Below are 13978 nucleotides of genomic sequence, written 5' to 3'. Positions count from 1 at the left end.
AATTCCCTTTTTGGTGATGATATCCCTAGGAAGTGCAGCAAGGAGACAGTGCAAAGTCTTTTGGAGTGAGAACAATTGGGGCAGAGAGGCTGCCTCTTCTAAAGTCTCACCTGAGCAAGGTCAGTCTGCAGCCAGAGTACAGAGGGCCAACACTGGTGTTCTTCAACATGCGACCAAGCTGTGGAGGCGGGAGAGGGAGATGGGGAGGAGGGGGAGGCAGGTGAGTAGGAGGGCTGAGGTGTGTGTGTTAGGCGCAGATGTGAGGTGGGTGGAGCAAGCACCAATGAGCCGGGCCGGTCTTCTTGGGTGTGGTTTGCATCTCTCGGAGGGAAGGGTGAAGTTGGTGCTATCTTCTTTTATCACCCTGGCATGGATGATGTAGAAGGGACTGGATATCTGGGGCCGGGCAGAGTCAGGAGGGCAGGGCACTAACCAGATTCTGCAAGACCCTCTCTGTGGTGTTGAACTTCCTGGAACCAGGGTGACGCATGTCCTCCTCATACTTCAGGTTGGTGATGGTGAAGTTGAGGGTGAAAGGCACCAGAAGAGGGCCAGCAGCTGTAGTGGGAATTGAAAATAAACACTATGTTCAAAGTCAAGAAATGGGGGTTTGGAATAGACTTATCTTTAAACATTTAAATTTAAATTGAGAGAGAAAATATTTACCATGTCTTCCTTGCCTATAATAATACAATTTATTTTTATAAAAGTAGATTATATAATAGTAGTTAGATGCTAAGCATAAGTATTCATGCATATTCAGTGCTCAATATTGTCTGATGTTATCTGTTATATTTATGATGGCTGGTCATTGTCATCGTTACTATCATTTTCACCATCATAAACAGCACCACCACCATCATCATCATCATCATCATCATCACACTCAACACATCATCACTACCATCATAACCTTCACAACCATCACTGACAACATCCTTATGTCCATCACCATCATTGTCAGTAACATCACCACCATCGTCATCGACAGCATCACTACCATCATCAATCATCATCACACTCAACCTGTCATTATTACTGTCATAACCACCACCACCATCATCATCACCACATGAACACAAGCTCACTGAGGGCAGAGATGCTTTTATTCATTTTGTTTTCCTTGTATCTCTAAGCTCTGGTACACTGTAGGTGGCCAATAAAATTTTGGTTCACTCAGTATCACTGGATTTACTATGATTTTCCATCTTCATTTGAGTGAAAATGGCACATACATTCACATTCATCAGGCATGATCTAAGGGAGATGCCATTGACTGGTACTTACCTGTGGGGCTTGGGAGGAAGGATGGAGTCCCTGAGGTTCCAAAGGCCACTGTGGAGGTCCCAGGAGCTGAGAAAAAAATCCTTATCATTGAAAGCAGAAAATAATCTCATGGCAGAAATGGCAAGAAGTTAGACTGTTATGAGGTCTGCTGCATGTGGGCTTGAGCTGGGTCTGTCTTTGGAGCTGGGGTGGAGGGGAGCTTCAATAACTTCTGCCTTCCCAGCTCCATTGCTCAAGAGGAGGACTTATGGGTTTAGGAGGAGGGGCCAGCTCCTGCTCCACTTGATGTAGGATCAAGGGTATCTGGACATGAGTTGAATACTCACTGCTGGTGGTGGACACAGAGGTCCGATGGGTGAAATCTGCATAGAGAAAGAGGGAGGAGACTGGGTAAGGGTTAAGGAGATGTGGGGGGTACAATAGGGGTCATGGCAATCCTGGTGCAATTAAAAGAGTTTCATGAGACTGGGGCCATTAAAGAATTCCTATCAGCATCCTCACAACAGGGAAGAGTGCCCTGAGGGAACACAGTTCATGATAATGAAGAAACTGTGAAGTCCAGAACTTAGTCATCCCATATACAGCAAACGACAGAATATTCAATGACCAGGCAGGGAGTGTGACTTCAAGCCAGAGATTAGATTCTTCCCAGATTCTAGAGGGAAAAAACTCCAACCACATCACAGCTGCTCACCATTGACATAGAGACTGTTACTGTCCAGGGTGTAGGGGCCCAGCTCTTTGATGCCATTGGTCAGTTGGCTCAGCTCCCAGTACAGCTGCTCTCTGTTGAGTCCAGGGCTTTTGGGGTCAAGATGGTGGGTGCAGATGGCATCCACTCCAGTGGCTGCTCCATCCTTCTCGGACCTGGGGAAGGTAGGAGGGGGAATGACAATGAAAAGAGTACCAGGACTTGTCTTGAGATTGCTGAGGGAAACATGTCAAGGAACCAGAGGCAATGAGAAACCTGGGAAAGAGGTGAGAAGCCACACCTAGATTTTCTGAGTGCACTGACTATTGTCTTGCTTGGAACTATGAGCAGAATCATGGATACAACCATGCTTATCAAAGTGCAAGGTGAAACCTACATTCTCATGGCATGGGGACAGGAGAGCCCAGACTTGAGTCCAGTGAAGAGCTGGAAATGGGGATGAAAGCACATGGATGAGGCATGATTGTCTTGGGAGAAATTCTAGGGACAGAATTTAACACCTAAATGAAAGGGAGTGGCAGGGGAAGGAGGGAATTCAGAAGGATCATCAGGGTAGAGGCTCAATCCTGATGATGGACCATGCAGATTCTCCCTGTTGAGGTGGGGTGTGGGGGTGTTACTATCAGGAAACACATTGGTCCTGAAGCCAGTGACTCCTGCATTCCCCTTTTGGTGAGGATATCCCTAGGAGGTGCAGCAAGGAGGCAGTGCAAAGTCTATTGGAGTGGAAACAATTGGGGCAGCCAGGCTGGATCTTCTAAGGTCTCACCTGAGAGAGGTCAGTCTGCAGCCAGAGTACAGAGGGCCAACACTAGTGTTCTTGAATACAGGGCCAAGCTGTGAAGGAAGGAGAGGAAAGAGAGTAGGAGGGCTAAGGTGCGTGTGTGGGGGGCAGAAGTCAGGTGTGTGGAGCAGGCACCAGTGGGCGGGGCTGGCCTCAGTGAGCAAGGCTTGCGTCCTTTGCAGGCAAGGGTGAGATGGGTGCAATCTTCTTCCACAGTTCTGGCTTGGATGATGTAGGAGGGACTGGGTATTTGGGGAGGGGTAGGAATAAAGTGGGTAGGGCTCTCACCAGACCCTGCAGGACCCTCTCTGTGGTGTTGAACTTCCTGGAGCCAGGGTGATGCATGTTCTCCTCGTACTGCAGGTTGGTGATAGTGAAGTTGAGGGTGAACGGCACCAGGAGAGGGCCAATGACTGTAGTTGGAATGGGAAATAAACACTATGTTCAAAGCAGAGAAAATACCAGTTTGCAAGAGACTTATCTTTCAATATATGTAGAATTTAAATTGAGCGACAAAATATTTACCATGTCTCCCTTGCCTATAATAATACCATTTACTTTTATAAAAGTGTATGATGTAATAGTAGATGCTAAACATAGCTTTTGGTGAATATGTATTGCTCAATATTGTCTGACATTTTCTGTTAACTTTATTGTCACCATCATCACCATCACCAAGATTGTCACCATCACCATCATTATTATCATCATCGCCACTGTTATCACCACCATGATAATCCCCATCATGACCACCACAAACATCATCGTTCTCAACACATCATCATTGCCATCATAACCCCACCACCATCACCAGAATCATCCTCATCACCATCATCATTGTCATCAACATCACTACACCATCATCAAGATCACCACTATCATCATTATAAACAGCAACACTACCACTATCATCATCTCACTCAATACATCATAATTACCATCATAACCTCTACCACCATCACCAGCATCATCCTCGTCACCATCACCACCATCATCAACATCACTACCACCATCATCAACAGTATGACCATCATCATCATTATCACCATCATAAACAATGTCACCACCACCACCATCATCATCCCACTCAACACATCATTATTACCATCATAACTATCACCACCATCATCATCATCACAAGAATACAAGCTCACTGAGGGCATAGGTTGTTTTAAAATTGATTTTCTTTTTCTTACTGTATTCCTGGGGTCTGGTACACGGTAGGTGGCCAAAACAAATTTGTCCACTCACTATCACTAGATTTACTTTGATTTTCCATCTTTATTTGAGTGAAAATGACAGAGATGTTTACACTAATCAGGCACGCTCTCATAGCTATGTCATTGACTGATACTTACTCGTGGGGCTGGAGAGGGTGGATGGAGTCCCTGAGGTTCCAAAATCCACTATGGAGGTCCCAGGAGCTGAGGAAAATTCCTCGTCAGTGAAAGCAGAAAGCACTCTCTTGGCAGAAATGGCAAGAGGGGAGACTATTTATGGGGTTTGTTGCATGTGTGGCTTGAGTTGGGTTGGTGTCTTGAGCTGGGCAGAGGGGCGCTTGAATAACTTCTGCCCTCCTAACTTGTTTGCTCATGAAGAGGACTTATGGGTTTATGAGGAGGGGCCAGCTCCTGCTCCTCTTGGTGTAGGAACCGGGGCATTTGGACATGAGTTGAATACTCACTGCTGGTGGTGGACACAGAGCTCCGATGGGTGAAACCTGCAAAGAGAAGGAGGGAGGAGAGTGGATAAGAGAGAGGAGAGTGGATAAGAGACAGGAGAGGTGGGGGACCAAATGGAGGTCAATGCTACCCTGGTGCAATGAACTGAGTTTCATGGTACAGGGACCATTGAAGATTTCCTATCAGCATCTTCACATCAGGAAAGAATGCCCTGAAGGAACACAGTCCACAATGATAACGAAACCATGAAGTTCAGACCTCAGTCATCCCATGTAGAGCATATGACAGAATTTTCAAAAGCCAGGCAGGGAGTGTGACCTCTAATTAGAGATTAGAGGCTGCCCGGCAAGGGGGAAGAGATTTTAACCACATCACAGTCACTCACCATTGACATAGAGACTGTTCCTGTCCAGGGTGTAGGGGCCCAGCTCATCAATGCCATTGGTCAGCTTGCTTAGCTCCCAGTACAGCTGCTCCCTGTTGAGTCCAGGGCTTTTGGGGTCAAGGCGGTGGGTGCAGATGGCATCCACTCCAGTGGCTGCCCCATCCTTCTCGGGTCTGGGGAGGGTCAGTGGGAAAAATGACAATGAAAAGATTATCTAGGAAAGGTCTTGTGATTGCTGAGGGAAGGACAGCAAGGACCAGAGAAATGAAAAACCTGGGAAAGAGGTGAGAAGCCACATCGACTCTTAGTGCATGCACTATTGTCTGGCTTAGGTCTGTGAGCGGAGTCACGGATACAATTACTTTTATAAAAGTGCAAGATGAAACTGACATTTTCATGGACGGGACGGGGGGCCAGACTTGAGCCCAGTGAAGAACTGGAAATGAGGATGAAAGCACGTGGATGAGGCATGATTGTCCTGAGAGAAATCCTGGAGACAGAATTTAACACCTAAAGGAAAGGGAGGCACAAGGAATGGAGGGAATTCAGAGGGATGATAAGGGTAGGGGCTCAATCCTGATGATGGGCCATGCAGATTCTCTCTGTTGAGGTGGGGTGTAGGGGTGTTACTATCAGGAAACACACTGATCCTGAAGCCAGTGACTCCTGAATTCCACCTTTGGTGAGGATATCCCTAGGAAGTGCAGCAAGGAAGCAGTGCAAAGTCTTTTGGAGTGAGAACAAGTGGGGCAGCCAGGCTGGAAATTCTAAGGTCTCACCTGAGCAAGGTCAGTCTGCAGTCAGAGTACAGAGGGCTGACACTGGTGTTCTTGAACAAGGGCCTGAGCTGTGGAGGAGGGAGAGGGAGGTGAGTAGGAGGGCTAAGTTGTATGTAGGAGCCAGGCAGAAGTGAAATGGGCAGGGCTGGCTTCGGTGGGTGAGGCTTGCATCTCTTCTTCTTCTTTTTTTTTTTTTTGAGATGGAGTTTCGCTTTTTAGCCTAGGCACGATCTTGGTTCACTGCAACCTCTGCCTCCCAGATTCGAGTGATTCTCTTGCCTCACCCTCCCAAGTAGCTGGGATTACAGGCATGCACCACCATGCTCAGCTAATTTTGTATTTTTAGTAGAGATGAGGTTTCATCATGTTGGCCAGGCTGGTCACAAACTCCTGACCTCAGTGATCCACCCACCTTGGCCTCCCAAAGTGCTGGTATTACAGGCGTGAGCCACTGCTCCTGGCTGAGGCTTGCATCTCATGGGGCAAGAGTGAGTTGGGTGTGATATTCTTCCATTGCCCCGGCATGGATGATGTAAGGGGAACTGGGTATCATGAGCAAGGCAGAGTGTGGAGGGCAAGACACTAACCAGACCCTGCAGGACCCTCTCTGTGGTGTTGAACTTCCTGGAGCCAGGGCGACGCATGTCCTCCTCGTACTGCAGGTTGGTGATGGTGAAGTTGAGGGTGAACGGCACCAGGAGAGGGCCAGCAGCTGTAGTGGGAGTGGGAAATAAACATTATGTTCAAAGTAGAGAGAATAGCACTTTGTAATAACCATATGCAGCAATTAAATTAAGTGACATAATAAATATTTTCCATGCCTTTCTTATCTATGATACAATTTACTTTCTAAAGTAGATTATATAATAGTAGTTAGATGCTGAGCATAGCTCTTGGCACATATGTAGTGCTCAATATTGTGAGATGATATCTGTTATCTTTATTATCTCCATTATCATCATCACTATCATAGTCATCATTATTATTATTATCACCATTATTCTCATCACAAGTACCACCAGCACCACCATGATGATCCCCATCATGGTCATGATCCACAAACATCATCATCACCATCATCACATTCAACATATCATTACCATCATAACCCCACCACCATCACCGACATCATCCTCATCCCCATCATTGTAATTGTCATTGACATCACCATTACCATCATCAACATCACTAGCATAATAATAATCATCATCACCATCGTCAACACCACCACCATCATCATCACACTCAACTTATCATTATTACCATAGTAACCCCCACCACCATCACCAGCATCATTTTCTTCAACATCATCACCATCACCATCATAATCAACAGCACCACCACCACCATCATCATCATGACAAGAATACAAGCTCACTGAGAGCAGAGATTTTGTATCGGCTTTGTTTTCCCTGCTCTATCTCTAGGATCTGGTACACACTAAGTGGCCAACAAATTTCGTTGGTCCACTCACTGTCAGTAGATTTGCTATGACTTTCCATCTTCATCTGAGTAAAAATGACAGAGATAGCATGCTGTAATAGAGATGTCATTAACTGGTACTTACTCGTGGGGCTGGGGCTGGAGGATAGAGTCCCTGAGGTTCCCACATCCACTGTGGAGGTCCCAGGAGCTGAGGAGAAGTCCTCATTAGTGGGAGCAGAAAGCACTACCATGGCAGAAATGCCAAAAGGTGACTTTTATAGGGTTTGCTGCATGTGGGCTTGAGCTGAGTCTGTCTTTGAAACTGGGGCAGAGAGGAGCCTGAATAACTTCTGCCTTCCCAGCTGCTTTGCTCAAGAGGACTTATGGGTTTATGAAGAGGGGCAGCTCCTGCTTTGCTTTGTGTAGGATCATGGGCATGTGGAAATGAGTTGAATACTCACTGCTGGTGGCGGACATAGAGCTTCGATGGGTGAAACCTGCATAGAGAAGGAGGGAGGAGTGTGGGTAAGTGACGAGGAGATGTGGGGGACCAATTAGGGGTCAGGGCTACCCTGGTGCAATGGAAGGAGTTTCATGCAACAGGGACCATTAAAGATTTCCTATCAGCGCCCTCATATCGGGGAAGAATGCCCTGATGGAATTCATTCCATGATGATGAAGAAACCGTGAAATCCTGGCCAGGTGCGGTGGCTCAAGCCTGTAATCCCAACACTTTGGGAGGCCAAGGCAAGGTGGATTATGAGGTCAAGAGATCGAGACCATCCTGGCCAACATGGAGAAACCCTGTCTCTACTAAAAATACAAAAATTAGTTGGGTGTGGTGGCATGCATCTGTAGTCCCATCTACTCGGGAGGCTGAGGCAGGAGAATTGCTTGAACCTGGGAGGCGGAGGTTGCAGTGAGCTGAGATCATGCCACTGCACCTCAGCCTGGCAACAGAGCGAGACTCCATCTCAAAAAAAAGAGATAATCTGAAGTCCAGAACTTAGTCATCCCATGTAGAGCACAGGGACAAATTTTCAATTGCCTGGTAGTGGGTGTGACCTCAAGCCAGAGATTACAGGCTGCCCAGCAAGGAGGAAGAGGAAGAGCCTCCAACCACATCACAGCTGCTCACCGTTGACATAGAGACTGTTCCGGTCCAGGGTGTAGGGGCCCAGCTCCTGGATGCCATTGGTCAGGTTGCTCAGCTCCCAGTACAGTCGCTCTCTGTCCAGTCCGAGGCCTTCAGGGTCAGGGCGATGTGTGCAGATGGCATCCACTGCTGTGGCTGATCCGTCCTTCTCTGGCCTGGTTAAGAACCTACATATGCTTAGTCAATCCACCTCTCCATCCTTTTGTCCTTCCTTTCCACTCTTTGTCAGCCCCTAATGCGAAATCTGGGGAAACTGTGGTTAACAAGAATGTGGCTCTCAGTCCGGGCACAGTGGCTCACGCCTGTAATCCCAACACTTTGGGAGGCTGAGGCGGGTGGATCACGAGGTCAAGAGATTGAGACCATCCTGGCCAACATGGTGAAACCCTATCTCCACTAAAAATGCAAAAATTAGCTGGGTGTGGTGGTACGTGCCTGCAGTCCCAGCTACTCGGGAGGCTAAGCCAGGAGAATTGCTTGAACCCAGGAGCCAGAGGTTGCAGTGAGCCAAGATCACGCCACTGCACTCCAGCTTGGGCAACAGAGCGAGACTCTGTCTCAAACAAACAAACAAGCAAACAAACAAAAAGAATGTGGCTCTCATCAGAGAGATGTCTACCATAAACAAATTACTAGGATTATTAGTGGAAGCAGAAAGCATTATCATGGCAGAAATGCCAAGAGGTGAGACTTTTATAGGGTTTACTGTATGTGGCTTGAGCTGAGTCTGTCTTTGGAACTGGGGCACAGGGGAGCTTGAATAGCTTCTGCCTTCCCAGCTGCTTTGCTCAAGAGGAGGGCTTATGGGTTTATGAGGAGGGGCAGCTCCTGCTTTGCTTGGTGTAGGATCCTAGGATAATAATGCCAGGGATCTGCATGGCCCCGAATAAGCCTCCTAAAGTACCAGGTGTGCGACAGCTGTACTTAGGGTCAATCTGTAATCCGTGGCAGTGGCCCTTGTACTGGTGCGTGTAGCAGTGGCCCTCCTACTGGTGCCCACGGCATGGTGTTTTCAAATGGCGGGATCAGAAGGTTCAAGTAATCGTCTCTAGATCCTATGGACCAGCAGGGCTAGGAGATTTGTTATGAAACTTAAAGGACCTGAATGGCTTGGGAAAAATGCCCTTTTTGGCTGGTCTGTCTGAAACTGTGGCTGGTCCAACAAGCAGTCAGAAGGTCTTCGTGTCTCAGCACCTGTTCCTGGCCACAGGACATGGACTCACCTACCTGGCCACCCACTATTGAGTGATTAGAGGAAAAGGGGCTCCAATGTCCCAGGGTTGTGAGTAGCTCTATAGTACGAACGACTTTATAGTAACAACTACCATTTATTAAATACTTCCTATGCAGCAGGCCCAGCATTTTGTATTCATAATCACATATTTTCATCCTCAAAGCATCCCTATGGGTTGGTACTGCTCAATTGCCCCAGTCAGTACTATACTAATTATATTATGTATAACACAATTATATATAACATAAAATATATAAATATGTAGATCTGTAAATATAAGCTTAATATAGAAATATATGATATTGTTTTGCATTTTATACATTATTATATTATATAGCATATGTAATATATATTATTATACCTCTTCCTAACATATATTAAATTGGTTTATATGTAACTATTTTATATAATTATACAGCTATATAACTATTATGTAACTATTTTTTATATAACTACCATATACCTCTACCTAACATATATTAAACTGATTTATATATAACTATTGTATATAACTACATAACTATTTTTATATAACTACCACATACTTTTAGACGCTTCTTGACTCATGATGGTATTATGTCCTGATAAACCCATGTTTTTTATTTTCTTTTTTTGTTTTTATTTTCTTTTGTTTTTGGAGATGGAGTCTCACTCTGTTGCCCAGGCTGGAGTGCAGTGGTGTGATCTTGGCTCACTGCAACCTCTGCTTTCCAGGTTCAATCCATTCTCCTGCCTCAGCCTCCCGAGTAGCTGTGACTGTAGGTACCCGCCACCACACCCAGCTAATTTTTGTATTTTTAGTAGAGATGGGTTTTCTCCATGTTTGCCAAGCTGATCTTGAACTACTGACCTCAGGTGATCCACCAGCCTCAGCCTCCCAAAGTGCTGGGATTACAGGCGTGAGCCACGCACCCAGCCTGTTGTTTTGTTTTTTGGAGACAAGAGTCTCTCTCTGTCATCCAGGCTGGAGTGCAGTGGTGTGACCTTGACTCACTGCAACCTTCATCTCCTAAGTTCAAGTGATTCTCATGCTTCAGTCTCCTGAGTAGCTGGAACTACAGCTGTCACACCACACCTGGCTAATTTTTGTAGTTTTAGTAGAGACAAGATTTTGCCATTTGGCCAGCCTGGTCTCAAACTCCTGGCCTCAAGCGACCCACCTGCCTCAGCCTCCCAAAGTGCTGGGATTACAAGTGTGAGCCACCATGCCCGGCCCTGATAAACCATTGTGAATTGAAAATATCATAAGTCAAAAATGCCCTGTAGCCAGGCGTGGTGGCTCATGCCTGTAATCCCAGGATTTTGGGAGGCCAAGGTGGGAGGATTCCTTGAGCCCAGGAGTTCAAGGCCACCTGGGCAACATGGCAAGACCCTCCTCTCCACAAAAAAATTGAAAAAAAAAATAGCCAGGTGTGGTGACACACACCTGTAGTCCCAGCTACTCAGGAGGCTGAGGTGGGAGGATCACTTGAGCTGGAGGTACATGACTGATAAAATGGGACTCTTGGGAGAGACACACTTGGAGATTCTGTGAGAGAGGTGTGAAAGGTGAGAATGCCAGGCAGGAAATGATATCAACCAACGTCTACCCTAAAAGACGTGCCCTTTCCAGCACTCAGAGACAGTGCCTTCGGCGCCTCTCAGTCTCCCTCAGACCGGCCAGGCCCTCTGTGGCTGCATTCTGAGTCACTCAAGAGCTGACCTCCTGTGTGTAAGGGCTGAACGCCTTCCTTTCTTCCCCTCTTAGATTCTCTGGGAAAGTTCCTTTAGAGGGAAGTCAGATTGGGGTTTTCCACATGTTGCAAGGGAGCAGAAGAGGCAGTGCCACCTAAGGGATAGGAGTTTGGATTTAGAACCTGAAGTGCTGGAGTTGCTTCGTGTGCCCTGGCACAAGCCACTTAACCTGGGCTTCAGTTTCCCCTTCTGCTCCTGCTTCATGAGACTGTTGCAAACACTGATGAGGCATTAAATATAAAGTACATAATGCCCCTTGGGTCTTAGGAATAGTTAGCTGCTGCTGGTGGTGGTGATGCTCAGTATCCATGGGCAATAGTTGTTCCAAGTATGAACAGAATCAAGGAGCCCAGAGACTAGGGTCATATTCACCTGTTGGGTTGTGTTTTTCTTGGGGAGGGTCTCACCTGAGTGAGGCTAGTCTGCAGCCTGAATAGAGGTATTCCAGACTGCTATTCCTGAACAAGGGTTTGAGCTGCAAGGAAGGAGAGGGGAGGTGAGAAACAGAAACAACAGCTGTGGGAAGCCAGGAAGAGTGGGGCATTGGAGGGGTGGACCAGGCTGGAGTGATGCGGGTGGGATGGGGTGAGGTGGGCGTGACTGAAATAAGTGGGCGTGGCATGGAAAGGTGGGCGTGGCTGGCATCAGTAGGCGGGGCAGGGTGAGGTGGGCTTGGCTAAAATCAGTGGGTGGGGCAGGGAAAGGTGGCTGGGGTTGGATGAGGTGGCCATGGCTGGCATCAGTGGGAGAGGTAGTGTGAGGTGGGCATGGTTTGTCTAAGTGGGCAGGGGAGGAGTAAGGTGGGCAGGGGAGGAGTAAGGTGGGCGGGGGAGGAGTAAGGTGGGCAGGGGAGGAGTAAGGTGGGCGGGGCTCTCACCAGTCCCTGCAGGACTCTCTCTGTGGCGTTGAACTTCCTGGAACCAGGGTGCCGCATGTCCTCCACGTACTGCAGGTTGGTGATGGTGAAGTTGAGGGTGAATGGCACCATGAATGGGACTGTGGCTGCTGCAAGGAAGGAGAAAAGAAGACCACGCCTGAGTCAGATCTGAACTGACTCTAAGTCAATTTCTGAGGACCCAGACAGAGTGCTTGAAGCAAGAGTTTGAAGCAGACAGGTGGGTGCTTTAGTTTGGACGGATAACGGAAAGCCAGGTAAGGAGAAAAGTGGGATGTTGCTAAAATGCATTACCTGGGCCCAGAAGCAGGTTAGGGGACCAGGGTGGGTGTATTGGGTCAGAATGTGTGACTACTGGAAGCTGAGGTCTCAGACTCTGCCAGGTGCCCATACCCACCCTAACAAACTCTAGCTGAGAAGTTAAAAGATAAAAGGACTGGGACAGTCTCATGCTTTGGGGAACAAGAAGGAAAAAAAGAGTCAACTCAATCCCATTGAACATTGAACAACAACAAAACATCAAACAGCAGTCCTTAAAGCAGACCTTCTCTCACCTGCTTTACTTGGCTACCCTTCCCCACCCAATCCCCAAACTCCCAGAACTTGCCTTTCCTTTAATAAAGAGGAGACCACACGGTAGACAGACATAGTTACCGTGGTTACGGCCACACTAGTGAGTCAGATTTGTTTTCAAATCCCCTCTCTGCCTCTCACCAGCCAAGTGACCGTGGACATGTTACGTGTCCATACCTCAGTTTCTTCCACTGTAATACAATGGGCATAATGAGCCAGGCGCAGTGGCTCATGCCTGTAATCCCAGCACTTTGGGAGGCCAAGGCGGGCAGATCACTTGAGGTCAGGAATTCGAGACCAGCCTGGCCAAGACGGTGAAATTCCGTCTCTACTAAAAATACAAAAATTAGCCAGGCTTGGTGGCATGCACTTGTAATCCCGGCTACTCAGGAGGCTGAGGCAGGGGAATCACTTGAACCCGGGAGATGGAGGCTGCATTGAGCTGAGATTATATCACTGCACTCCAGCCTGGGCTACAGAGAGAGACTGTCCAAAACAAAAAAAAAAAAAAAAAAGGCGATGAGGGGCATAATGATGTTTTGGAGGGAAATTAGGAAGGTTACATGACTGTTAAAAAGAACGCATCTCCAGAGCATTACACTGAGTGGAAAAGAAGCCAGATCCAAAGGTGACATGTTGGACATTTCCATTTAAATAACATACTCAAAATAAAATTGTAGAGAGGGAGATGGAGATGGAGAGCAGAATAGCAATGGTTACTCTATTCAATAGTATTGGGCTTGGTGGGCATGATTATGAAGGGTAGCATGAGGGGAATCTTTGGGGGAATGGAACAGTTCTGAATCTTGATGGTGGTGGTGATTATAGGGCTACGCCCATGTGATAAAAATTGCATAGGGCTACCCACACACACGCACACACACATGCATGGACACACACGTGCACATGCACACACACGTGCAAAGACTCACACATACGTGCACACATGCACACACACGCACGCACACATGCACATGTGCACACACATGCATGCACACACGCACACGCATGCATGCACACACGCGCAGACATGTGCACACACGTGCATGCACACACACAAGCTGACATACGCACACACAGGTAAAACCAGTAAAATGGATTTTAACAACGTCAATTTCCTGCTTTTGATATTGTATTAGAGTTATGTAAGATGTAGCCACTGGGGAGAAACTGGGTGAAGGGTACAGGGGAATGCTACACTATTTTTGCAACATCCCCTGAATTTATTTATTATTTATTTCAAAATGAAAAGTTATTTATTATTTATTTATATTATTTTATTATATTTATTATTTATTTCAAAATGAAAAGTTATTTATTATTTATATTATT

General features: G+C 46.9%; 1 protein-coding gene across 7 annotated transcripts in view; it reads right to left on the bottom strand.

The window, feature by feature from the left end:
* Positions 1 to 13978, bottom strand: part of MUC16 (mucin 16, cell surface associated) — a 139621-nt gene that overhangs the window by 66150 nt on the left and 59493 nt on the right. For 4 of the 7 annotated variants that reach the window (XM_031659986.1, XM_031659984.1, XM_031659987.1 and 1 more), the window contains exons 1-3: positions 1288 to 1347; positions 434 to 558; positions 111 to 178 (exon numbers count right to left, since the gene is read on the bottom strand). In XM_031659986.1, the coding sequence (XP_031515846.1) occupies positions 111 to 178; positions 434 to 490 (125 nt within the window). In that variant the 5' untranslated portion in view covers positions 491 to 558; positions 1288 to 1347. Of the gene's footprint in view, positions 1 to 110; positions 179 to 433; positions 559 to 1287; positions 1354 to 1613; positions 1650 to 1981; positions 2155 to 2768; positions 2837 to 3071; positions 3197 to 4141; positions 4208 to 4467; positions 4504 to 4850; positions 5024 to 5629; positions 5698 to 6216; positions 6975 to 7196; positions 7263 to 7515; positions 7552 to 8192; positions 8366 to 11585; positions 11654 to 12055; positions 12184 to 13978 lie in introns of those variants that run through there. The other 3 variants (XM_031659988.1, XM_031659982.1, XM_031659985.1) reach the window with 3 other exon arrangements.

Source organism: Papio anubis, chromosome 20 (assembly GCF_008728515.1).
Source record: "Papio anubis isolate 15944 chromosome 20, Panubis1.0, whole genome shotgun sequence".
Classification (NCBI taxonomy): Eukaryota; Metazoa; Chordata; class Mammalia; order Primates; family Cercopithecidae; genus Papio; species Papio anubis.
Note: the sequence above shows the minus strand (reverse complement) of the source record. Positions and strands in the feature narration are given on the sequence as shown.